At 35.4% G+C, this 27,293-nt stretch overlaps 1 protein-coding gene across 1 annotated transcript; it reads left to right on the top strand.

Moving 5' to 3' along the window:
- On the top strand, positions 1-4,977 carry LOC140872418 (proline-rich receptor-like protein kinase PERK9). The gene is made up of 8 exons (XM_073275209.1): positions 1-1,663; positions 1,744-2,154; positions 2,227-2,313; positions 3,178-3,248; positions 3,319-3,395; positions 3,501-3,648; positions 4,147-4,308; positions 4,482-4,977. Exons 1-8 carry the CDS (start codon positions 637-639, stop codon positions 4,689-4,691), a joined length of 2,193 nt encoding a protein of 730 aa, XP_073131310.1. The 5' UTR covers positions 1-636; the 3' UTR covers positions 4,692-4,977.
- Positions 4,978-27,293: the final 22,316 nt, after the last annotated feature.

The following is a 27,293-nucleotide window of genomic DNA, read 5'->3' as shown; positions in this document are numbered from 1 at the left end:
TATTTCATTCATGTTTGACAGACCCCATTTTCCGTGTCTCGCATTCAAAAACTTCCAACAAAATAAGAGAAGTTTCCATTTTTGATTAATAAATCAAACCTAGCTGCATATGTATGTAATCTCTAAATTTGCTGATGTTAGCTTTGTTTTAAATTTTCACAATATTCAAACAGAGGAGGGATGATAATCAATCCTTGGTGGGATTTTTAGTATTTGTTGTCTATTCTCTATGGTCCTTTGAAAGCAGTGGTCTTCTTGCCTGTAGCATTTGGATTTTACAATATTACACCAGAAAAAAAGATTCTGCGCGTGAAATTATTGCTCATTCTTTATTGGGTTCCTGGTGTTCCACGTTCAATTTGTGGCGGTCATCGTGGTGGGACTGTGTGTGTTTAATGGTCTGGGTTTTGCCCCTTTTTGTGTATGATGATTGGGATTTCTTGTTTATCCTCGACTGTGATTTGTTGAATATTTTTGGATACTGATTTGTGGGTTCAGTGGAGAGCTGATTCTTGGTGTGAAGTTTGAATCTTTGGTGCGACTTACTTCTGATGTATTCTGTTCTTGAGTTTGAGGGAATTCGGTGATTAGAATTTGGCTGTAAAATGATTGAATTGGTCAAAGTTTGTTGATTAGATGTCATTTACATCTCCATCTCCAAATTCTCCAATTGTTGATGCTCCATCGAATCCGCCACCATTTCAGCCGCCTATTTCTCAGAATTCTGGTACTGCACCACCGCCTCAGATCGTTTCTTCTCCACCACCGCCCACCGTCGTAAGCCCACCAGAGCCATCCTTGCCGCCGCCGCCACCTCCCATGTCCTCTCCACCACCGGCGTCATCTCCTCCTCCACCTTCTCAGCCTACACCATCTCCTACCCCACCATCTCAGCCATCTACTCCACCTCCTACAGCGTCTCCGCCGCCTAATCCCCCGGCCTCCTCACCACCACCTCCTACTCCACCGTCTGATCCTCCTGTTTCACCACCTCCTCCGCCAACTGATCCACCACCAGCCCCTGAAAGTCCACCTCCACCAGTAACACCTACCCCACGTGAACCGCCAAGCAGTTCCCCCCCTCCTCCTCCTGCTACCCCACCAGAAGCCTCACCTCCACCGCCCCAGCCACCTGATAATTCGCCGCCGCCACCGTCTCCTATACCATCACCTCCACCACCGGGAGTTGTGCCTGTACCACCCCAGAGTTCACCTCCACCCCCATCTCGTAGACCTCCCGCGAATTCACCTCCACCACCACCGAACTCTGTGCCACCAGGTCCACCCCGTTCTCCGCCTGCATCTCCACCATCTTCAAATTCTCCTCCAGGAAGATCTCCGCCACCTGTAGTAGGACCACCAACACCCCCATCTCCCCCGGTTCCGTCAACACCATCCTTTTCACCTCCTTCCACTCCCATAGTTCCACCAGGTAATACAAATACCACTAATTCCGGTGGCAGTTCATCGAATGGTTCACCATCCCCTGGAGGTGGTGGGATAGGCACGGGAGGAACGGTGGCAATCGTTTTAGTAGTTGGTTTTCTATTGCTTGGTGTCCTTGGAACTGCTGCATGCTGTGTGTGGAAGCGGAAGAAAAAGAACATTGGACAAAACGGTGGTCACATTTTGCCAACTTCAGTTGATCCCTCTACAGAATCAGGTGCTAATGAGGTTTTCAACAGTAACGTTTACTCTTTTAAATGCTGCAAATGATTAAAGAAGTGCTCTAATTTTGACCAGGTTCTGGCATTGTGAAGGTGCAAAAATCAGGATCCGGTTTTGGAAACGGCTCTGGCAATGGCATCTCTTATTCACCTCACGAGTCCGGGGGGTTGGGGAATTCAAGGTCATGGTTCACCTACAATGAATTAGTTGAGGCCACTAATGGGTTCCCCCCTCAGAATCTCTTGGGTGAAGGTGGATTTGGTTCGGTGTACAAAGGAAGACTTGTGGATGGCCGAGAAGTAGCAGTTAAGCAGTTAAAGGTTGGTGGAGGGCAGGGGGAGCGAGAATTCAGATCAGAAGTCGAGATAATAAGTCGTATACACCATCGACATTTGGTTTCACTTGTAGGTTATTGCATTGCAGAGGATAGAAGGCTGCTTGTGTATGAATATGTCCCAAATGATACTCTCTACTTCCACCTTCATGGTAACTTTTATTGCTTAGTGTTGAAGGGAATATTGGCCAAAGGTGTACTTATGTTTTCTTTTCTCCTGTTAGGTCAAGGTAGGCCAGTTATGGATTGGATTACGCGTGTGAAGATTGCCATTGGCTCAGCTCGTGGCATTGCCTACCTTCATGAAGACTGTAAGCTATCGATTCTCCTCGTTTCCAATACATCATTAATTCTATCAGAATTTGCCTCCAGATTTGATATTATTTGGCTGTCTTTTTCATGATAAGAAATATGCTGTGAAAGTGAAACATGAGTTTTAAGGGAGAACTATGGATGGAATAATATGGTGATAATGGCTTATTTGAGACGGCGTTTCCTAAACTCTGATATAATAGCTTTGCTCTCTAGAAGACTATAACACCTATCCGATGGATGGATAAAAGATATTAACGTTTTTCCATAAAAGTCATTAATCCCTACCTGCTCATAGTTCAGCATGATAAAAATGATTGCTTTGACAAGGCTCAAGGAATCTGTACTAGAGGGTAAACGGCTTTCTTCTCGGTTATTTGTAACATTTTTCTCTTCTCATCTTTCATTTTAGTGGTGCAACTATATATTTATCTTGGTTACTAACAGGATAGAATATTTATGAATTACTTACTCTTAGATGTACTATGGGAAATAAGAAATTGCTGAGAGCAGAAGTCATTTCCCCCTTTTTGGTTGAATTTGTCGAAGTTATACATTTTATGTGTATTTTTTTTTGAGCCAGTTTTTTTTTTTTTTTTTGAGCCAGCATTTTATGTGTATTTATGTGGTTCTGTTTTTTGGGAGGTCTGGAAAATAAATTGGTGGCAGTTTTGCAAACGAATGGTTTCAGAATTTAAAAGTCATTTAGTTATCAAGCTATCGAAATATTATGGAAAGTAATCATCAATTGGGTGGTTCACCCTAAATCATCATTTTGTTTAATCTTGTATTGACATTGGAATTTCTATGTCTTTATGCAATTATAAAAACAATAATTTGCTAAGTGGTTTATCAATCTTCAGGTCACCCCCGTATTATCCATAGAGATATCAAGTCGTCAAACATCCTTTTAGATAACAATTTTGTAGCGCGGGTAAGCCAAATTATGGAGCACTATAAGTTTTGTTGTCTTTTAGACCATCTTTATAATATCTACATTTCAGGTTTCTGATTTTGGACTCGCTAAATTAGCTGTGGATGCTAATACACATATTACAACACGTGTAATGGGAACCTTTGGGTAAGTTGTCATCCATTTAATTGTTCAAAGGAAGCTAAATAGGAGCATCAAAAGATTGTATGTTACCATATCTTTAGTATTTTTCCTCTGGTTGGATTGATTCAGATACATGGCTCCTGAGTATGCATCCAGTGGCAAGTTGACTGACAAATCTGATGTGTATTCCTTTGGCGTTGTGCTCTTGGAGTTAATTACTGGACGCAAGCCTGTCGATACATCCCAGCCCTTAGGGGAGGAGAGCATAGTTGAGTGGGTAAGTTTCTTCCCCCTATTCATGAACCCAACAAATCTTGACCCATGTAGTTAAATGACTTTCTTTTCACTCTGGCATGTATGACCGAGCAATATGTAAGATCTATTTGGTTGGGACATATAGGGCCATCTAGAAGCATGGGACTGTTTGATCATCCCTCCTCCGAATAATTCTCATCATACAAGAAGCTTAGATATTTCTAAGTTTGGACCATTTCTTTAGTTTCTATTCTTAGTTAAGTCACGATTTTTTTGAACTGTAGATAAGTTTCTCATTAAGTTGCTTTGCCTACGATCTTTTGTGGTTTTGAGTGAACTTATTATTCATTCGTTGGGCTGAGAGGTTCCAAATGTCAATCATTCAAATCAGATTGGTTTCACTTGGTGTGCTAATTGCAACCTGGACTCAAGTGGCTCTGTACCATTACACAGCTGCATAGTTGGTTGCATAAAACAGCAATAATTCAGAAGTTTCACATCTAACATTTATATCTCCCAGGCCCGACCTTTGCTTAGTCATGCGCTTGAGACACAAGAATTTGGGGAGTTGGCAGATCCAAGGCTTGAAGGGCAATATGTCGATGGTGAGATGTTCAGAACAATTGAAGTTGCTGCGGCTTGTGTACGTCATTCATCTGCAAAGAGACCCAAGATGGGACAGGTGACACCTTCTAGAATGAATCATTTAAATCTAATTACAAAAAAAAAATCCATTAATATTTCGCCACCTTTTTTTTTATGGATCCTGAAAAAACATTCTACATCTCTTGTACAATGCCCATGCATTCGCTTGTAGAAGTCATTTAATCATCACCTTTTTCTGTGGCGTTCCAGGTCGTGAGGGCTTTAGACAGTATGGCTACCTCGGATTTGTCAAATGGAATGAGAGTTGGCGAAAGTGAAATATACAACTCTGCTCAACATTCCGAAGAAATTAGATTGTTTCGCAGGATGGCATTTGGTAGTCAAGATTATAGTACAGATTTTTTGTATCAGAATAGCTCCAGTAGTGATGGCAACCAAGTACATAGCCCAAGAAATTGATGCACAGAAGTTCCAAAGTGTTCCTATCAAGATAAATAGATTGGTGTAAAACGTAAATGCCATGGAGGCTCGACTGGGACGTAGCGCTGCCTCTTGCTCTGACTCAAGCTGCATCTAGTTTAGATTCGGGTTTTCAGATGTGAGTGAGTTTTCGTCCAGTGGTGTGTTTTTGGCGCGGTTTTGTGTCGTATATTATGTGCTTTCTATTTGTTGGGGCAATTCTTTTCTGTAAATAGAAGCACAGTTTTGGAATTTTGCAGTTTCTATTCGAATAAAGGTTCATTCATGCATGTTGTGCAATAGATTGGTGTGGCACTGAAAGACAAATTATGCATGTGTCATAATAAACGAGATATTTTGTTATTTAGATGGGGTTACTTTTTTTTTTATTATATTTTTTAAAAATGACCCTCACATATTATTAAAATACACTATAGTGTTACAATTAAGACAAATATTGTAAAAGATTATTTTCAAATTTAAAAGTTGACTAAGATTAGATAATCAAATATCAACTTATAAATTAAGGCTACGTTTAAACATGTATTTTGAAAAATATTTTAATAAAAGTGTTTTTTTAACTTTTTTTTATTAAATCTTTTAAAAGTTATTTTAAGAATAAATATATATTTGAACAACTCTTTATAAAAATATTTTAATAGTTAAAAATGTGTTTGGATAACTAATTTATAAAAATAATTTTAAAGTTAAAAATAATTAAAAGATGTTTGTAAACTATCGATAAAACTTTTTTTATTTTATTGTTTATTATTGAGATGTTTTTTTAAAATAATTTCTTTTATCTTTTTCTATATGTTTGTGATTGATTTTATTTTTTTATCTCTTTTTTCGTATTTAAGGCAAAATTAATTTCTCATTTAAAATATTTAAAGTAAAAGAATACATAATTTATAGTAATAATTTTTTTTTATCTATTTGATATCAATAAATTCCACATTTGATTTGCTACAATATTACATTACTTTGATTATTATTCTATTGAAAGATGGCACCAAGTTACACTTGAGAGTTCAAGATCGAAAGTTGAGAATTCACTATATCGAGAAGATGAAAAACTGAACTGTACAATTTTACATGATGATGTATTTATACGAGCGCGATTATGCTTCCATATAACTTCCCAATTGTCTTCTTAACTACTGTATCAACTAGCTAAGTATAACTTATTTATCTCTAATACACCATGTGATCAATAAAGACTTTAACTCTTCTTTGGACATGTGTCATCTTCAAGTCTGCATGATATATAGCATATTGCTTCTCTAGTACCAGCTCTTCATATTGACTTATCCAGCATTATTTTCCTGCATCATCTCTCGGATTCATGATGATCCTATTGTAACAATTGATTAGTCTTTACACTCAATCAGCGTGAAAGAAGTTCTCCATGAACCCCCATGATCTGCTGTTAGGCCCAATAGACCAAGCAGGCCCAAGCCCATATCCTATTGGAAGGATCTAAACTGGGGAAGGGAATAAATAGAGAGGAGATTGTTAGGGAGGGTATTCGCGTTGATTTTGTTGATTCAACTAGCTTGTGCTAGTGGCAAGACTCTTCCTCTTGTAAAGGGATTAAACCCTTGGCTGAGTAGCAATACTCAGATTTTTCTTATTGAATCTTGAGTTGTATTTGTGTTTGAATCGTTTAGAATTATTGTTCCTAACAATTGGTTCGACCTACCGGATTCTCATCGGAGAAAAAAAAAATGACAGCAACCAGATTGGAGGAAATGGAGAAGATGAGGATGAAAATGCAAGAGAATCTGTTGGTGATATGAGAGAATATGAGTTCTCTCAGTAGTGCTATGGGTAAGTTGGCAAAATCTCAGGCTAAGGAGCAGCAAGGGATGAATATGAAGAAGAGAGATGATCAGGATTTTCAATTGGGGAAATATAACTCACCTCTTGGAGTAGAAGTTAAGGAGTCTTTAGTGCAACAATCGATACGAGAAATAAAGGCCATGTTGGAAATTATCATCAAAAACCAAAACAGAAGTCAGGCAGAGAGTTTTTCTAAGGCCCCGGAATTAATTAATTTTAATCCAAAAATATTTAATTTGAGAATATTTATAGTTTAGAATTAAATTTTAATATTTTTAAATGAATTAAGATTGAAATTAAATTAAATCTCTTTTTTGGGGACTGAATTGCAAATAGTCAAAAGTGCAGGGACTAAATTGCAAATATGCTATATATATATATATATATCTAAATTTCTACCTAATTTCTATCACTTTGCACGTGAATATCAGAATAGAATGAGAGAAGAACGGAAACCCCTTTGAACGTCATTTTTTATCTTCAAACCTCCGAGAGCTACGTTTTGGTATAACTTTGATTGAGTTCTCTAATCTTTGATTTTTATGTTGAAAATGGAATTTATTTATTCTTGGATATATGCGTATATAAGCTAGCACCGATTGTATATTCGCAGACGGATCGAAAAAAAACTGTAGTTCGGATTTATTATGAATTTTGGAACTTATATTCAAAATCTTTGTTTCTGAATTGTTATGACCATATATGTCTTGAGTTGATATGTTGAAGATTATAGTTGGTATGGATTGGTATATTAATTCGGATATTGTTTTGGTTACCGGATTTTAGTCGTTACGCCGCCGTTTCAGAATTTCTATACTCTTGATAACTAGCTATGTTGAGATTGAGTTGGAGGCTGATATTCATTGCTTTAAACATTGCATTTCATCCTTGTCATTGAAGTATTCGAATTCGGGAAGTTCGGAATTGAATCGGCAAAGAGTTGAAGAAGGTTTGACTTTAATTTGCTTGATTGACTAGCAACGACTTCAAACATAATTTGATACATGTTATTGATATACTCTTTTCAGATTTGAAGTACTTTTAGACTCGACATTGAAAGTTATAAATGACAGCTAATCCAGATGGGATAGAACACTCGAAATAGATATGATTTTCGAGTATTCCCTTGTAAATCACATACTTGTTTTCTTATGTCTTTATGTGATTTTGATGAATTTGTTGCTTTTCTTGCTTATATGAGTAGATGTTCAAGATGTGTTACAGTATTTAATGCATATAGATTATGTTGCATTCATCTTGAACTCCAGCCTGAAAAGCACAGAGGGCTGAAAGGCCTAGAGTACAGATAACGTTTGGAGGGTTATAGTTGAGTGGCACGGAATGTAGATTTACTTCCACAGCTAGATGACTCATTATAGTTGCACCAAAGTCAAGGAAAATAAGATACTTGATGTCACCTCGATCGGTGAATTGGTGATTGATTGAGATTTTATTCCTCAGGATCCCAAGAACCAAGATTTTATTGATATCAGATTTTATAGCCTTCTTTTGAAACATGCATTGCATTCAAGTTTAATATCTTGTATGTTATGTTATTTATACTAGGAATTGTGTTTCTCACCGGAGTTATCCGGCTATTGCTGTATTTTGTATGTGTGCATGACAATAGGTGGGGCAGGAGCTGGACAGAGAGGTCGTGAATAGCTCGAGATAGAAAGAATAGCACGTGTGGACTTGGGTTTTAAACAAGAGAGCATGTCTTTTGAGTTGCTAAACATGTTAGAACATAAACAAGAACTTTTGTATATATGTTTGTCGAGTACCGTTTATTTTTCATGTTATGTATCCTAGAACTAAATGTGTATATATGCTTCTGAGATTGCTGTTGAATAGAATGCATGTAAAAAAAGGTTGAAAAAGAGTTGTATATCATGTTCTCAAATTTGAAATGTTAATTTTCTGAATTTTTGTAGCAGGGCATAGACCATGTACAAAATTTGGGTAAGGGTCCGTGTATCCTAACCTGTTCAGAAAATTAAAGGCACGGACCCTGTGCCAAGCTTCGTGTGGGGGTCCGTGTGGTTCAGATGGAAACCAGTAGCTTCAAAAAATTTTGAAACTTGGGCACGGACCCGAGCACAGATGTAGGCACGGGGTCCGTGTACTTTGCATTTGATGTTTGGACGTGCAGATTAATGCACAGACCCATGCACGGACCTTTGTACGGAGTCCGTGTACTTTTTTTAAAAAAAAATTGGCCTTTATTTAAATATATTGTATTAATGATGTTTAATGTACAAATTTCCCTAAAACAAGATTAGCAACCCAAAGTCCCCACAACATGTGGTATCAAAGCATAGGTTCTGGACTGAGATAGAAGTGAATGAGCGGGGTAGATTGAGTCTGTCTGATTGCTTTATATTGCATAAGATTACATGATGTATCTGATTATGTGCATTATATGTGAGCATGCTTTCTTATTGCATGAATTATATGATTGCATGATTATGTGTTTTCATTGTTACTGCATGCTCTATATGCAATCATATTCCAGATTATCCTCGATCAGAACGTGAATTCTAATGAGAACGCATGAGAATGCTAATCAGAGAAGGATGGAATAAATTGCAGAATATGATATTGTTTATGCACTAATCTGTTTGACAATCAGATATGCCTACCCGTAAAGCACCGATGACTAGACAGACAGTGGCTATTCCTCAACCAGAACAGCCAAATGTACCACAACCAGTGGTTGAGCCTCAGAATGCACAGGGTAGTACATCTGTTGATCCTATGGATGTTACTGCTACACCGATGGAAACACTACTGAAACGATTTTAGTCGTTCAAACCGCCAACACTGAAAGGAACAAAAAATTCATTTGACTGTGAGAATTGGCTAGAAGATATTGAACAGTTGTTTGACTCGCTTGATTATTTAGATGATCGTCGTATCAGACTTGTAATACATCAACTTCATGAAGTTGCCAAGAGCTAGTGGATTACTACAAAAAGAGATTTGGAACATCGAGGTACGACTATCACCTGGACTGTCTTTAAAACTGAGTTCTATCAACGTTTCTTTCCAGTCTCTTACAAAAAAGATAAGGGTGCTGAATTTTCCAATCTGAGGCAAGGCAATTTGAATATTGAAGAATATGTGGCCAAATTTTCAAGTCTTTTGAAGTTTGCCCCACATATAGCAGCGACTGATGAAGCTATGGCAGACCATTTTATTAATGGTCTCAATCCAGATGTGTTTACTCTGGTGAACAATGTAAGAACCAATAAATTTGCTGAAGCACTGAATAAAGCGAAGGGAGCAGAAGCAGGTTTAGTGAGACAAAGAGAAGCACCGTTCATTCCACAGTCATCTCAACAGCCAGTATCAGCAGCAGTGCCACAGAATCTGCCACAATTTCAGCAACCATCTCCCAGATTTAAGGGTGGAAGCAGTGGCAGAAGGGATTCTAGATTCAGGCCGAAAGGTAAACAGTTTAAGAAGTCTGGCGGTAGTTCATCTAGTTCTAGTGGACAGAGGCAGTATGGTGCAGGTCAGAGGTCCAATGATTCAGGAGTGTTTTGTGGTAAGTGTGGTGGACGACATGCTACTGATCAGTGCAGAGGGGTATCAGGTACTTGTAATATTTGTCGCCAACCAGGTCACTATGCCAAGGTGTGTCGTCAAAGAGCAACAGACAGAACCACTGGTGCAAGTTCTTCTCCACCAGTCCCCCGAGCAGAAAGGCAATCAGTGCATTCATTCCAGCCACAACAACAAACCAGACCAGGAGGAAGCCAGACTGTGACTCAACCTCCTAGGAAATAGGCTCGAGTATTTGCACTTACTGAGGATCAGACTCAAGCAGCACATCACGATGTCATAGCAGGTAACTGCTCTATTTATGGTTATCCTGCCTATGTTTTGATAGATACAGATGCATCACATACATTCATATCTGAAAAAAATTTTATGATGCATTCTTTATCGTCTGAGCCATTGCCTACTGTTGTTTTTATTTCTTCACCTTTGGGTGAAGGTATTGTATCTGTTAGAATGATTCGGAATTGTGCACTACAATATGATGGGAATGTGATTGATTTGGATTTTATAGTACTTGGATTATCATATTTTGATTGCATTATCGGTATAGACATGTTAACCAAGTATAGGGCGACTGTAGATTGTTTCCAGAAAGTGGTCAGATTTAGACCAGAAATGGAAGCTGAATGGAAATTCTACGGTAAGGGTTCTCGAGCCAAGATTCCTTTGATATTTGTGTTATCTATGACCCGTTTATTGCATAGAGGTGTAGAAGGATTTCTGATTTATGTAGTCGATGTATTGAAATCCAGTCCAGCAGTGACAGATATCCCAGTGGTGCATGAATTTGCTGATGTATTTCCTGATGAAATTCCTAGTTTGCCTCCAGTTCGAGAAATAGACTTCAGCATTGAGTTAATGTCATGTACGCAACCAATATCCAAAGCTCCTTACAGAATGACACCTATTGAATTGAAGGATTTGAAGGATCAGTTGGAAGATTTGTTGGCCAAAGGGTACATTAAGCCGAGCGTTTCACCTTGGGGTGCTCCGGTACTTTTCGTACAAAAGAAAGAAGGTTATATGTGGTTGTGTATCTATTATCGACAACTGAACAAGGTAACCATAAAGAATAAATATCCACTGCCTAGAATAGATGATTTGTTTGATCAATTACAGGGTTCAGCTATCTATTCAAATATTGACTTACGATCCGGATATCATCAGCTAAGGGTACGAAATGTAGATATCCCTAAAACTGCTTTCAGAACAAGGTATGGTCATTATGAATTCATTGTCATTCCTTTTTGTTTAACCAATGCTCCTGCAGTATTTATGGGATTGATGAATATAGTGTTTCAGAAATATTTGGATGACTTTGTCATTATCTTCATTGATGATATTTTGATCTATTCCAAGAATGTGCATGATCATGCTGAACATCTCAGAAGATTTTGAGAACTGAAAAATTATATGTCAAGTTATCAAAATGTGAGTTTTGGTTGCAGAAAGTTGTGTTTCTTGGGCATATCATTTCAGGAGATGACATTTCAGTGGATCCAAGCAAGGTAGAGGCTGTGCTTAATTGGCTTAGACCTACATCAGTACCAGAAATATGGAGTTTTATGGGCTTATCAGGACATTATTACAGATTTATCCAAGATTTTTCCAGCATTGCCAAGCCTATTACGCAGTTAACTTAGAATAATATGTTGTATGTTTGGACTGAAGCTTGTGAAGTTAGTTTCTTGGAGCTGAAGAAGAGGCTTACCAGTGCACCTGTCTTGACGATTCCTTCAGATACAGGTGATTTTGTTGTTTATTGTGATGCTTCTCACAGGGGTCTGGGTTGTGTGCTTATGCAACGAGGTCATGTTATCGCTTATGCTTCGAGACAGTTAAAGCCACACGAGACTCGATATCCTATCCATGATTTGGAGCTTGCCGCTATCGTCTTTGCATTGAAGATATGACGACATTATCTGTATGGTGAGAAGTTTGAAATCTATTCTGGTCACAAAAGCTTAAAATATCTGTTTTCGCAGTCAGAATTGAATATAAGGCAGCGTAGATGGCTTGATTTACTAAAAGATTTTGATTGCGAGATTAAATATTATCCAGGAAAATCCAATGCAGCTGCAGATGCCTTGAGTAGAAAGGTATGTTCTTTATCCTTATCTACGATCGGTGTATCTCATTTGGATTGATATAGTCAGATCTGGACATCAATCTGAATATCAGGTCAATGCTGATAATGTGTTATATGTGAATAACATAATTGTTGTTCCAGATGTTTCAGACTTGAAACAACAGATATTGAAAGAGGCTCACAGCAGTAGATTCAGTATTCATCCTGGTGGCAGAAAGATGTATAATGATCTGAAGATGCAGTATTGGTGAAAACATATGAAGTCAAATGTGACTGATTTTGTATCCAAATGTCTGAATTGCCAACAGGTAAAAGCTGAAAGAAAGAAGCCAGGTGGTCTATTGCAGAGTTTATCTAGTCCAGAATAGAAATGAGATCACATTTTCATGGATTTCATTACACATCTACCACTTTCATCCAGAGGTTGCGATGCCATTTGGGTGATTATTGATATATTGAAAAAATCAGCGTGCTTCATTCCATACAGAATTACTTATAGACATGATCAAATGACAGAAATATACATCAAAGAAGTGGTAAGATTACATGGTGTGCCTAAATATATCGTTTCAGATCGAGACCCTAGATTTACATCACACTTTTGGCATAGTTTGAAACAAGCTCTTGGTACTCAATTGCATATGAGTACAACTTATCATCCTCAAACAGACGGACAGTCAGAGCGGACTATCCAAAAACTTGAGGATATGCTGAAAGCTGCAGTACTAGACATTGGTACTAGTTGGCAAGATTCATTACCACTTTCAGAATTTTTGTATAATAATAGCTATCAGACAAGCATTGAGATGGCTCCATTTGAAGTACGAAAAGAAATGCAGATCACCGTTATATTGGGATGATATCTCAGAAGTACCTGATGCTGGACCTGATATGATCCGAGAAATGACTAAAAAGGTGAAACTTATTCAGAAAATAATGAAAACAGCTCAGGACATGCAAGCTAAATATGCAAATATCAAACGAAGACCTCTATCTTTTGATCAGGGAGACATAGTATTTTTGAAGATTTCTCCATTTAGAGGTACAGTCATATTTGGCAAGAGAGGAAAGTTATCTCCGCCTTTTATCGGTCCGTACGAGATTATCGAGAAGATAGGCGATCTTGCTTATCGACTCGCTCTTCTTCCCTCTTTGTCCGGTATTCATGATGTATTCTATGTCTCTATGCTTCGGAAGTATCAGCCTGATCCTTCACATGTTCTTCAACCTGATGAAGATGAACTTGACGAGACTCTCAGTTATTTTGAGCATCTTATTCAGATTCTTGACCGCAAACACAAACTGCTCAGAAAAAATATTATTCAATTATTCAAAGTTCAGTGGAATCGACATGGCACTGAAGAAGCGACTTGGGAGACTGAGTCAGATATGAGACAGATATTTCCAGAGTTGTTTTGTTTATGTGAGTTCTTATGTTGTTTTCTGTCATTTCATTATCTTATGTGTATACAGATTTCTTATGAATTCGAGGACGAACTCATGCCTTAGAGGGGAGAAATGTAAGGCCCGAGATTAATTAATTTTAATCTAAGAATATTTAATTTGAAAATATTTAGAGTTTAGAATTAAATTCTAATATTCTTAAATGAATTAGGATTGAAATTAAATTAAATCGCTTTTCCGAGGACTGAATTGCAAATAGTCAAAAGTGCATGGATTAAACTGAAAATATGCTATATATATATATATATATATATATATATCTAAATTTCTACCTAATTTCTATCACTTTGCACGTGAATATCATAATAAAAGGAGAGAAGAACAGAAACCCCATTGAACGCCATTTTTTTTATCTTCAAAGCTCCGTTAATTTTTTATCCGGCCGTCAGAACTTTGAGATAAATATATATCTGCGATCACCGCTCCGAGAGCTACGTTTTGGTATAAATTTGATTGATTTCTCTCATCTTTGATTTTTATGTTGAAGATGGAATTTATTTATTCTTGGATATATGCGTATATAAGCTATCACCGATTGTATATTCGCAGACGGATCGGAAAAAGACTGTAGTTTGGATTTATTATGAATTTTGGAACTTATATTTGAAATCTTTATTTTTTAATTTTTATGGCCGTGTATGTCTTGAGTTGATATGTTGAAGATTATAGTTGGTATGGATTGGTATATTAATTCGGATATTATTTCGGTTGCCGGATTTTAGTCGTTACGCCGTCGGTTTCAGAATTTCTATACTTTTGATAACTAGCTATGTTGAGATTGAGTTGGAGGCTGATATTAATTGCTTTAAACACTGCATTTCAGCCTTGTCATTGAAGTATTCGAATTCGGGAAGTTCGGAATTGAATCGGCAAAGAGTTGAATAAGGTTTGACGTTAGTTTGCTTGATTGACTAGCAACGACTTCAAACAGAATTTGATACATGTTATTGATATACTCTTTTCAGATTTGAAGTACTTTCAGACTCGACATTGAAAGTTATAAATGACAGCTAATCCAGATGGGATAGAACACTCAAAATAGATATGATTTTCGAGTGTTTCCTTGTAAATCACATACTTGTTTTCTTATATGTCTTTATGTGATTTTAATGAATTTGTTGCTTTGCTTGCTTATATGAGTAGATGTTCAAGATGTTTTAGAGTCTTTAATGCATACTAGAGTGCAGATGATGTTTGGAGGACTATAGTTGAGTGGCACGGAATATAGATTTACTTCCAGAGCTAGATGACTTACTATAATTGCACCAAATTCAGGGAAAATAAGATAATTGAACGAAGAATGATCCATTTACCATTTTCACCCCATTCATTGTTTGCTCGACCCGATTCCGACCCGCGATTTAATCCAAAAAAAATTCAAAAAAACACCTTCTAATGTTTCTTTAGAAACCATACTTAAATAACATTTTTTAAAAAAAAATTAAAAAAATAATTTACAAAAAATTTATCCAAACACATACTTTAAGTTTTTTTAACTTCTTAAACACTAAAAACATTTTTAAAGTACACTTTTAAACGAAGCTTAAATATTTCATGTCTTCCAATTTTTTTTTTGAATAAGAAAACATATCATTATTAATCGACGAGTACAACTTATTGGAGCCAAGAATGAAAGCCATAAGATATCCAAACACACAATTGAGGACTATAGATTTCAACTAAGAGGGTATAGCAGTGCAGATTGCAAATTCTATGCGCTAGTAGATCCGTTGGACATGATGTGTGGTAACTCTGAACCTAACAATAAAAAAGTGTGGGACACAATTTTCGTGTCCCCTATTACAGAATTGGAGAGCCTAGGGCTGTGGGATAATTGTATATCTAAATATGTGGTGAGGAGTTTGGAGCTACCAACTAACGAGACAAATATAAGTGAAGTATGGGTAAGAGAGAGTCGTCAAGTCAGATGGTGTTGGAGATGTTGAAATTTGAAAATTGGTTTGGAATATTGTATGACAAGGGAAGGTTACGATTTAAACTTTGTCGTTGTGCTTATATGGGTTGGAGTTTCGGGTTTGGAAAAATGGGGAGAGTGACACTGTCATTTTGCTAATATGGGATGGAGTTCCAGGTTTGGAAATTGCACTACAACAAATATGATCAAACACAACACCTAAAAAACAACGCTTTTTGTAAAAAACGTTGTCTTTTATTAAATTACAACGCTTTTAGTGAAAAGCGTTGTCTTTATATATTTTTTATTTATCAAAGACAACGCATTTTACAAAAAGCGTTGTCTATAAACGTTTCTTTCAGGTCAAAAACAACACTTTTAAAAAGCATTGTCTATTAGCATTTTTTTTATATTCAACAATACTTTTTAAAAAGCGTTGCAGATTAATTTTTTTATTTTTAAATATAAAACTTAAATAATATTACCTGACGTTTTGAAGAATGAACTTAAAATATCCCAAACCCTATTCGCGATCTCGGTGAGGCGCTTATCTCCTTTTTGCTCTCAGAAAAGTCAAAAAATCTACTCGCTAATGCAATCGTGAAGAATCTAATCTGAGTTTTCTGCAGCCATTGGAGCCAGCGATGGAGAATCAAGATTTCTTGCTTCTTGGGGGTTATCAGACAACATTTTTGCAGAGAAATTAATCTGCTCTTCTCTCGTTTAAGCGCACGATCGAAGACACTTAAGCGAATCCCAAAATTTTCATCGATTGAAACTGCACTCACTGAGCACTGCTGCAGGTAACTCTTGGCCTTGCATTGGATTTACTAGATTCAATTGTGTTATATGGTATTGTGCATTTTTCTGAATTCCTATTTGTGTTCTACGCGTGCCTTGGGATTTTGCTTAGGATTTCACTAGCTGACCTTCCGATCTTCGTGCAAGTTTCTTCTGTTTTGTTTCCCTGTTGTTTGCTTCTCACGCAGTACAATGTCATTTGTGCTCTTAGATTTGGGTTTGGTTCTCTGTAAATTGTGATTTATGTTTGAAGATTTGAGTTTTGTTTTGTTTTGTTTAAAACGGGTTTTCCTTCTTGTTTTCTTCCATTTGTTAACTCTGTGTTCTGGTTTTGTTTGCTTTTCATGCTGCACAACATCATCTGTTCTCTTAGATCTGCGTTTGGGGTTATCTTTTTAACTCGGTTATCTGTTTTTGGTATTTATTTGAGTTTTCAAAAAGCTAACTGAACAAGTAGGCTTCCTAAGACTTAGGTCCGGCTTTCGGACATAATTGGATACTTCTAAATGGAAAAGCATAATTGAAATTTGATTATAATTTCGCATGTAGTTGGCTGTTCGAACTGACTCATCATTGAACTTTGGTCAAACCGAACAATCATTTTATAAATGGTAGCAATGTAGAAGCTTAAGGTTATACACGTTTTCGTAAAATCATATCTTTGAGATTGGTGCATATTTTACCAAAATCTCTTGTTATACAAAATATTCTCTTATCAATGATGGATGAGTTGTGATGCAGGGTGATGAGGTTGTTTATGAAGCCACTGTGAAGGACCCTCGTAGGTTTGTTTCTGCTTCCGGAGTTTGTCAAGCTTGTTTTGAAAGAAAGTTTATGTGATTTTAATATCAGTTTATTTCTAGAAATGCAGTCAATTGTTTAACACGAGAGTTGTGCTTAGGAAACTGACCAGTACACTAGCAAAGCGAAGGGGAAGACGTGCAATGGAGGTTAGCAATATTGATATTTTTAGTTATATTATTGAAAAGTTGCGACCTTATTCTGACCTCATTGTCTTTTATTTTGAAAATTTGTTCTAGTTGTTGAGAAGACTAGGAAGCCGCAGATTATATCATTCTTACTCAATGCAAGTACATGGTTATGTGTGCTCATCCACAATCGAGGATAGTGATTCGTTCACTCTATTCCATGGAATCAATCTCATACTATCTCCAAAAAATGTGTAAATTGTTTCTTTTGTGGCTAAAGAACATTGGTGGTTTACCATGTTTTTTTCCTTGCTATGTACCAGGTGAATTACTTGCACAGCCATGGACTTGCCCATACTGAGCTGAGACTTGAAAATTTACATATTAGCCCGGTTGATAGACATATTAAAGTAAGTATGAACTATTCAATATCTTCTAATGGAAACAAAGCAATTATAGTTGTCGCTAATCTTAGCTTTTGGTGTGCCATCCCATACTTGACTCGGTTAATCAGATCTTTTATCTTTTTGGTTTACAATAAGAACCATCATTTTCTGTTACTTTATAATCTTAGGTTGGAATACTGGGAAATGCTTCCGATTTCCACGAGTCCAGTCCAGTTGATAGCAAACTTGATATCAACATGGATAGACGAAAAATGATGATTGCGTTTGAAATGAGGTTGGAAATGCAATCTGAAATTCTCGTGTTCTTGTTACAATCCAGAACCCGTGTTTATGACTCCCCCCCCCCCCCCAAATGTGTTTGCTAGATGTGTTGGATTCATCATGGCCAAAATGATTCTGAGGGACCTTATGGATCCCATGATTTTTATCACAGTTCAAATCATTTCTCTCCAAGGTATTATCAATTCAATTCCATATTATAAATCAATTAGGATGATTTGCTTTAACAGAAACATCATCATTCTCTTTTGTTTGCATCTTTCAGGGAAAAAACCCTTCCTACTTGCGTGAGTTTCTGACTAGTATATCAATAGAAACTCTTCATCTGGAAAAATTGGATTCCAGGTTGGAGAACTTCCCCTCAACACATAATGCTAACTCCTAGTTTCCCCTTGTACCAACTTGTACTGAGGCTGTATCTTATTCGCAGATACTTGATAGAAATTGGGGAGCAGGTTGGAACTTGCTGTCCTTGCTTCTTGCAATGAAACCTTTGCAGAGAATAAGGTACCACTCCTTAGTTAGTTACTATTTGGTGCTTTGTTGGTCCCATATTGACTAAATATTAGCAATGCAAAGCCGTCAAGTGATGAAAATATTTATATATAGTTGTTTCCAAGTTTATGCACCTCAAGATTTTCTGCATTTCACCATTAATATATAGGAAAACTTGATGAGATGCATTTGGACACATCCAATTTTTTTATTAATTCAATTATGTTTGTACATCTACAGTTGCTTGGATGCTTTAAGGCACCCTTTACTGTGTGGACCACGATGGCTAGTGGACCCAACAATGGACATGATCAGATGGAGCCTTAGTTCAACTGCAGTTCGAATTGCTGAGGAATATATTTATGGCAAGCAGAAGGTTTAATGAATACGTTCTCTCTAACTCATGTCAGTCACCCCTAAGCAATCCCAACATTTCAGTCTTCATATACATGATCTTAGATTTGCATGTCTTACATACTGATTGGATGTAAGGGCCACTTAATTAAACAAAGAAAATGAAGCCAAAATTTACACAATATAATCCGAAACCTGAACCTTGCTCAATGAATTTACAGTAAGAAACTCAATTCTCTCTATGAATTGACTGATTTATGTATGTGGCCAATCTTTTAGCTGATTATTGCGTAATTTTAATCTTTGATTATCACAGCTGAGGAAGATTTTAAAGATTTATGCTTAAAATTTGGGATTGAGCTCGATAACGTGGTGGGTATAGTTCATGGAACGTTACTTCATTTTGGAAAATATTGGTCTGTATTTAAGTATATGTGGGAAATTTTCGTTGACCTATTACAGCTTTAAGTATATGTTTTATTGATACCATTACGAGCTACCATTTATGTTTCGATACTTTCATATATTTTCAAGAACGCGCAGCTATCCAGATGAAGAAGCAGGCCAGAGTCTGATGGCATATGTTGTAAGAAAACCTGGCAGCACTATCTCTGCCACTCAAATCATGGATTTCATTGCAAATCAGGTATGAAAAACCATGTATTTTAACGAAAGAGGGCGTATATCTATGAGACGATTCCGCATAATAAAATTTGTGCTCTACGCTTTTCGCAAGAAAGTTTTCTTTTCCCCATATTATTTACATTTTTTCGCATGGTTTTGTTTGTTACGACTTAAACATATGCCAATCGTAATTCTATTTTTGGTTTTTTTTAAAAATCAGGAGGCTTGGTTGGGATCCTAAACAAGGAGAAAGCCACCTTGATGTCATGTTACGAGGGGAGCTCTTGACCGCATTGGCTATTTTTGGGCATGACGCAACACTAGATGAAGGAAAAAAACGCTTTCACTTGTTTTTAGAAGACAGAAATACACCTGTTCTTCCTCCTGATTTTAAAAGGTTGAGTTGTTGGATTGGATGCAATGGATATCTATGAATGTTCATTATTTGCTAACAGCTCTCCCGTTTGTCAAGCAGTATATGCTGTTGTAATGCAGAAAGTGAGTAAATCAAACAGATCTGGGTATGAATCTCTCCTAAGATTCTATAGAGAGACCGAACTCAGCCAGGAGAAGACATGTATTTTAGGTTTAACATCATGATTTGGTGTACCTTTTATTATTAACAACTTTTGCAGCTCCTATAAAAAGTTATTTTATTCCCACAAGTTCATTGGAATCCTTCCGGGATCCTGAAATTATTCAAGAATTTATGAATTTTTTGTTTTCTCCTGAGGTACTGTTGATATGTTTGAGCTAATTTTTAAAGTGTTTTTTTATTTATGACACTTATTTTTCATATTCTCTTCTTATTCCTCTTACATATGCAGGTAAGGAGACAAAATGCTGTTTTTGGACTCTCAGTTAGCAAGGATGCTCGTGAAACAGCTTGGAATTGGTTGCAAGTAAGTCTTGGCAGTTGTTGTCTGTTGATGTATTTGCATATGGATGTGACAAAGACAATTAAAAACATTGATTTTGTTTTTGGTCTGTGATGTGGGAATGGCCACAATCATGACATAAAGTTTATATTGGTTTGGATTGTAGTTGGTTGTTTCATGGCATTGCAGGATGCCACAATGTGTGAGTTCTCAAAGCATGACTTTATTGGTGGATTGAAATCTCTTGGGCGAGTATAGGTCAAAATTTTTGTTATTTTATGTTATTTTTTCCAATTTTCCTTATCAAGTTAATATGGATTTTAAGTTTTAGGCGATGAATGTAAGTGATATGCATTTAGCTATTTCTTAGTCCAAAAGGTTTTTCATTCCCTTTCAGTGCCGGGATATTCCAGCCAAACCATCTTATGATATATTGAATATTAAATACTTTATTATTTCTTTGTTGTGTTACATGTGACATTGTTATGGAAACAGTAAGTGTTAAATGGCCACAGGTTTGGCTCCTAGATATATAAATTTTACATAACCATATGAAACTATGTCTGAATTTTACATAAAACCATAAAAGTGTTTCTCGTGCGTAATGATCCTATAAAACAAGAAAAGGGTTTGACAAACATTATCATCTCTCACATTCGAACCATGACTTTGCTTTTACTAAGTTTGGTGGGATAATTAAAACTTTGAACCTGATGACAAACCCAAAAATAAAACACTTATTATAGAGCTTAACTTCATTGAATTGAACTAGTGTTTAGTTCTACTCACTATAATGTCCACTAATCCAAAGATTGCAGGGATCTTGTTTATTTCATTGCATTATTTAGCCCAAATGGCGAGTATCTGGCCAATGGATCATTGGATAAATTCTTGCACATATGGTCTGTGAAGGAAGCCAATATAGTCTATGGATAACTTTCTATTATCTGGTCAGAATTTCTATATAAATGCAAGCAAATTATGATGAATAAAAGGAAAATAGCAAAAAAAATATTCTTCCGATTAATATTTTTGAATAAATGGCACGTGGAAATTTAGTTTACATGTGATTTTCGTGCTTGGGTATGGAACACTTTTCATTACTTTTAATTACAAGGGTGTATTATTTGATGTTCTACATATATCCCAGTCATTGTTACTTTGTTAGTGTATCAAATAAATAACTTGTGGCTTGAATTTCGTAATTCGCAGTTCATGTTCGTTGCTGCCAAATATGTGTTTGCTTTTACGTTTCATTTTAATCTATTCATATTTGTTTTATGTTTGTTTTTATTTTTAATAATTTACAGTATGGAGATACAAATTAAAGGAAAAGAGATTGTTGCGGCTTTTATGAAAGCTTGGGACGCTAACATGTGCTGAAGGAAGGAATCAAAGTTTTTCGAGATTAATGCATAGTTTTTTTCTTGTGTTCATTAATTTAGAATTCGATTATTTTTATATTTGAATGATTTATAATATTGGAAGACTCTATATAAATTTTATTTTACAATTATTTGAATTTTGAGTGATTTATAATATTGAAAATTTGTGAATTAATTTTTTTTTTGTTTTTTATTTGAATAAAGGCAACGCTTTTTTAAAGTGTTGTCTTTACCATAAAAGACAACGCTTTTTTAAGCGTTGTCATTTTCAGATACAACGACGCTTAAAAAGCGTTGTTTTTTTCAGAAACGACAACGCTTTTTTATAAAAGACAACGCTTAAAAAACGTTGTCTTTTTTAGATACGACAACGCTTTATAAGCATTGTCTTTTCCAGAAACGACAACGCTTTTTCCGCGTTGTCTTTGAGTGTGGTCTTTTACAACACTGGCTACGACAACGCTTTTTCGGGTCATTAACAACGCGGAAAAGGCGTTGTCTTTAGCCGTTTTTCTTGTAGTGTTGGGGCAGTAGAAAACAGTGTGCTAAAATAAAGGATTTGACTGTCATTACTGAAAGCACTCAAAACATGACAGATACTCAACTCATCAACAAAAAGACTATATCGAAGGACGGGAGAACCACTAGAGCCCAAATTCAAAACTCCAACCTTGAGAACAAGGTTGTTTTGAAGAGGGCGGTATTGCTAGGCCCAATAGACCAAGCAGGCCCAAGCCCTTATCCTAATCAAAAGGATCTAGATCGGGGAAGAGAATAAATAGAGAGGAGATTGTTAGGGAGGATATTCAGATTTATTTTGAAGATTCAACTAGCTTGTGCTAGGGGCAAGAGTCTTCCTCTTATAAAGGGATTAAATAGGCCCAATAGACCAAGCAGGCCCAAGCCCTTATCCTAATCAAAAGGATCTAGATCGGGGAAGAGAATAAATAGAGAGGAGATTGTTAGGGAGGATATTCAGATTTATTTTGAAGATTCAACTAGCTTGTGCTAGGGGCAAGAGTCTTCCTCTTGTAAAGGGATTAAACCTTTATCTAAATAGCAATATTCAGATATTTTTATTGAATCTTGAATTGTATTTGTATTTGAGTCGTTAGGAATTATTGTTCCTAACATCTTCCAAACGAAGGGAAAAAAATGGTATGGAGAAAGGTTAGCAAAGCCACCATCAAGTGAATGGAGTTCAAAATAAAGGACACCCTTTTGTTTCTCGCTTTTCGACCTCCATTTTTATCATTTGTACTTGAAACTCTCATAGGAAACACTGAATCAAATCAAATCAAATGATATCCATATGTAGTAACATGAAAGCCAATACCCCATCAATCCCTAAGCTCAATAACAAACAAAGAGAGTGAACTGAAATTGCGAGCCAAAATCCGTATATCAGATCCCCTTTAATAAATTCCTTTCTTGAGGAGACATAAAACGCCATATATGTACTGCCCTTTAGCTTTCTTTAGAGCTTTTAGTTTATTTACAGGACACATTTCTATCATGAAATCAAAAGTTATTCTCGAAAGTATAAACCATGGTAAATTTTGTTCAATCACCACCACTCAGGTTTGCGGTGGTCGGACTAACACCCAAAAAAAAACCAATCAAATGCGTGCGGAGGATGTTAAAGATCTGCTGAGCTAAGATGTAAGAATATAATGGGCTACTCATATATACATACACCGCCATAAATATTTTACAGACACAATCATCGGAGAACGATTATAACCAACAATAATTTGGAAAAAAGGCACAATAATATCAAAGATTAAGATGAAAAAAGGTAAGGAACCTTCAGATAAAATCCAATAGACGAGATTCAAATGATCGATTTAATTCTTCGATTTCTAGTTTTGGCGACGACAATTGGAATATTGGGATGGAGGGAGCGAGAGAAAAAATTAGGGTTAGCGAGAAGGAGATTTGAACGAAAAATGATCCATTTACCATTTTCACCCCATTCACTGTTTGCTCGACCCGATTCTGAACCGCGATTTTATCCAAAAAAAATTCAAAAAAAACCTTCTAATTGTTCTTTAGAAACCATACTTAAAGAACATTTTTTTAAAAATATTTTTAAAAAATAATCTACAAAAAATTTACCCAAAGACATACTTTAAGTTTTTTTAACTTATTAAACACTAAAAATATTTTTAAAGTATACGTCCAAACGTAGCTTAAATATTTCATGTCTTCCAATTTTTTTTTTGAATAAAAAAACATATCATTAATAAATGACGAGTACAACTTATTGGAGCCAAGAATGAAATCCATAAGATATCCAAGCACACGATTGAGGACTAGAGATTGCAAATTTAGCTAGTTTATAAACTACGTATTTCATGTCATCCAATTTATTGGACATGTAACATGTTGGACGACGTAGTATTCCTCAGATTCGTCAGTGGAATCATAAAATACTATTTTTGAGACACTTGTGTTACGTAATTTTTTGGATTGGAAGATGGAAATAATCGTCGTTAATCAGGAAAATCAAAATGTGGCTAATGTGAAACAATTAACATGTGTATATAATTATCTTACTATGTTATTATATTATTATAGTAGAGACATTCTAATTAAGGATGACAATGGGGCGGGATGAGGACGATGATGCCTTTTCCCATCCTCGTCCGCGAATACAAAACCCGTCCCTATCCCCGCCCATTCCTCGTTATTTTTAATCGGGAATTCCCCATCCCCATACTCGCGGGAACTTGATCCTCATCCCCGTCCCCGTCCCCATACCCGAATATATATAAATATAAATATTTTTATTTTTATTTTTATATATATTATTAGTCAATTTTATTGTAAAATACACAAAAAAAAATTTGTGTAAAAAATTTTTATTGTAAAATTAAAGTTTAACATTAATCACAATATCTTGAATAAAAAATATCCCATCAATCAAGATTATTTTTTAAGTAAATGAAAATTGTTATTTTAAAATAGAATATTATATATCAAAATTTTAGTAAGAATATATTTTTTTCTCAAATTTTTTTTAAAATAAATAATAAATATACATGATTAATCTTAGGCTCCGTTTAGACATGTACTTGTAAAATATTTTTATAAAAGTGCTTTTAAAAATATTTTTATAAAACATTTTAAAAGTTTTTTTAAGAATAAATTTTTGTTTGACGACTATTTTATAAAAATGTTTTTATAGTTAAAAATGTGTTTGGTTAACTATTTTAGAAAAACAATTTTAAAGTTAAAAATAATTAAGAAGTTGTTTAAACCACTATTTTATAAAAACTTTTTAATATTCTTTTTGTTTCTTTTTTTTTTTTTTTTGTAATGAAGAAATTTTTATTTTTATTTTCATTCTTTCTTATATTTTTGTAATTGATTTTATTTTTCTTTTTCATTCGTGCACAATTAAAGGTATAAAATTTTAAACATACAAATTCTCATTTAAAATGTAGCAACAAAAAAACATAATAAGTGCATTAAACATATAAAATTAAAACGTACAAATAAATATAATTTATAATAATAAAAAATTTTAACGACTTGATCTCTCTTCAATGACAAAATCATGACACTAGTATCAGAATTATCAGTTAACTTTACAATTTACAAAATTGTAACACCAAAAAAAAACATAATAAGTGCATTAAATATAAAAATTAAAACGTGCAAATAAATATAATTTATAGTAAAATTTTTAACAAATTGATCTCTTTTTAATGAAAAAATCATGACATCAGTATTAGAATTATCAGTTTACCAGTTTACAATTTACAATTAAAAAATCTAGAAACTCCTATTACAAAATGAATGTGCTCTAAAAATTGGGCTTAACCCAATATTGAATTCAAATATTACTAATTATTATTATTTTGAATATTACTACTTTTATTTAGTTCGTCACTAAAATTATTAATTATTTTTATTATATATTTTTAGAAATACTTCTGAGTCACTGAACTTTGATCCGACTACAACAATCATTCCTTATGTTCCAGTTGCAGCTCAACTTCATCTTGAGTCTACAACTTCTTCGGCTGAGAAGAACTTAGAATCAGATAAATTATCAATGCTTGAGAAAATTAAATCTGATCAGTCCATGCTATATTTCACATCCTTCCAGAACTATTCCATAAGGAATCTCAGCCTCCTTCAATCAGTGCGAAAGTGAATTTTTCTCATCTACATCTTGAGGATATTGTTCCACCGAGAAGTCCTTCTCCTATTTCACTCTCCTCAGATGAGATAGAGGTAATTGAGATCTTGCCTACTCCTCCTGTCTCTCCGGATATCAATGAAAAAGAGTTAGCCAATATTCAGGACACTACTTCTTCTTCATCACCATCGGTCTTGCAGCAACCCCTGTTTTTATCTGACTTTTTCAATCAGTTGTTTAACATAGTGTCTGAACTACAATTGGAGACTGCTCGCAACTCTGCAGATCTTGATGCTTTCAAAACAACTATTCTGGACAAGATTAAGGAGATTTCTGACTCCGTCAGCCACATGCACAGAACACAAATCAGGTCATATGGTGAGGTTCTTCGCAAACTTGACACCATACAAGCTTCCAGTGAAACGAAGATTCAAGAACTACATGACACATTTGGTACTCAACTCACTGTTATTCTTGATCTGCTACATGAGGTTGGTGATGCCAAAAAAGGAGAAAATACAACCTCATCCAAGGCAACAAAAGTAAAAGGGAATAAGTAGCCTAAACTTGAAGAATCAGTCACTTTATTAAAGAATTGGCCATTTTTTTATCAGTGATTATTGTCCAAAGACTTTTATTCGATCTATGAAAGAAATTTTTTTGATCTGCATTCTTAAATCAGTCTGATTATTGACAAGAACGACTTGGTTTTGACATCACGAAAAAGGGGGAAATTGTTGGTGATTAAATCAAAAGTTTTGGTGATTAATAAATTTAGAGGAAGACAATTAAGAGACACTTACTTTCTTTAATGTTGACATAAGGACAAAATGAGCATGACTCAATTAAACTATCACCATCTTTAAGATTGGCACAAGGACAAAGTGGATATTACACAATTAAACTCGCACTTTTTTACCCAAATAAACTCACAATTTTTAAGATAGATATATTAGATTAGATAAGGTATAGAATAAGATAGAATACAATCCTAAAATCATCTACCCCCACCCCCCAAGCTTCTATTAGGTTTTACTTTTTCTCATGGCCAAGCCCAAATTCTTACTTGGAGTTCATAAAGTTCTTGTGGGGACCCGGGTTGCTAATCTTATCTTAGGGAAATTTATTGTAATTAACAATTAAAAAAGTACTTAAAAGAATTAAAGAAACAAGAGCTAAAAAAAAATTTTTGTTTTAAAAGGCAGGGTCTCGCTCGATCGGGGAATATGCTATCAAAAATCTGCTGCCAAAGAATGGATAAACAAGTCATAATCTTTTATACATGCTACAAAATCAAATACATGCTATCTTATAACGTCTTACAAGCTTCTAAACATAATAAACATAAACTAGCATGTATTCAAGCCATAATATACAAAGTTCTTGTATCACTTCTAGCATGGTTCAACAACATAAAGTACAA

This window comes from Henckelia pumila, unplaced genomic scaffold (assembly GCF_033568475.1).
Source record: "Henckelia pumila isolate YLH828 unplaced genomic scaffold, ASM3356847v2 CTG_466, whole genome shotgun sequence".
Classification (NCBI taxonomy): domain Eukaryota; kingdom Viridiplantae; phylum Streptophyta; class Magnoliopsida; order Lamiales; family Gesneriaceae; genus Henckelia; species Henckelia pumila.
Note: the sequence above shows the minus strand (reverse complement) of the source record. Positions and strands in the feature narration are given on the sequence as shown.

Bases quoted from the DNA above. Each gene is read 5' to 3' on its own strand.
- LOC140872418 (XM_073275209.1), top strand. From the start codon at position 637: ATGTCATTTACATCTCCATCTCCAAATTCTCCAATTGTTGATGCTCCA. The intron at 1,664-1,743 runs GTGCTAATGAGG...AATTTTGACCAG, and splicing joins TGATCCCTCTACAGAATCAG to GTTCTGGCATTGTGAAGGTG. The intron at 2,155-2,226 runs GTAACTTTTATT...TTCTCCTGTTAG, and splicing joins TCTCTACTTCCACCTTCATG to GTCAAGGTAGGCCAGTTATG.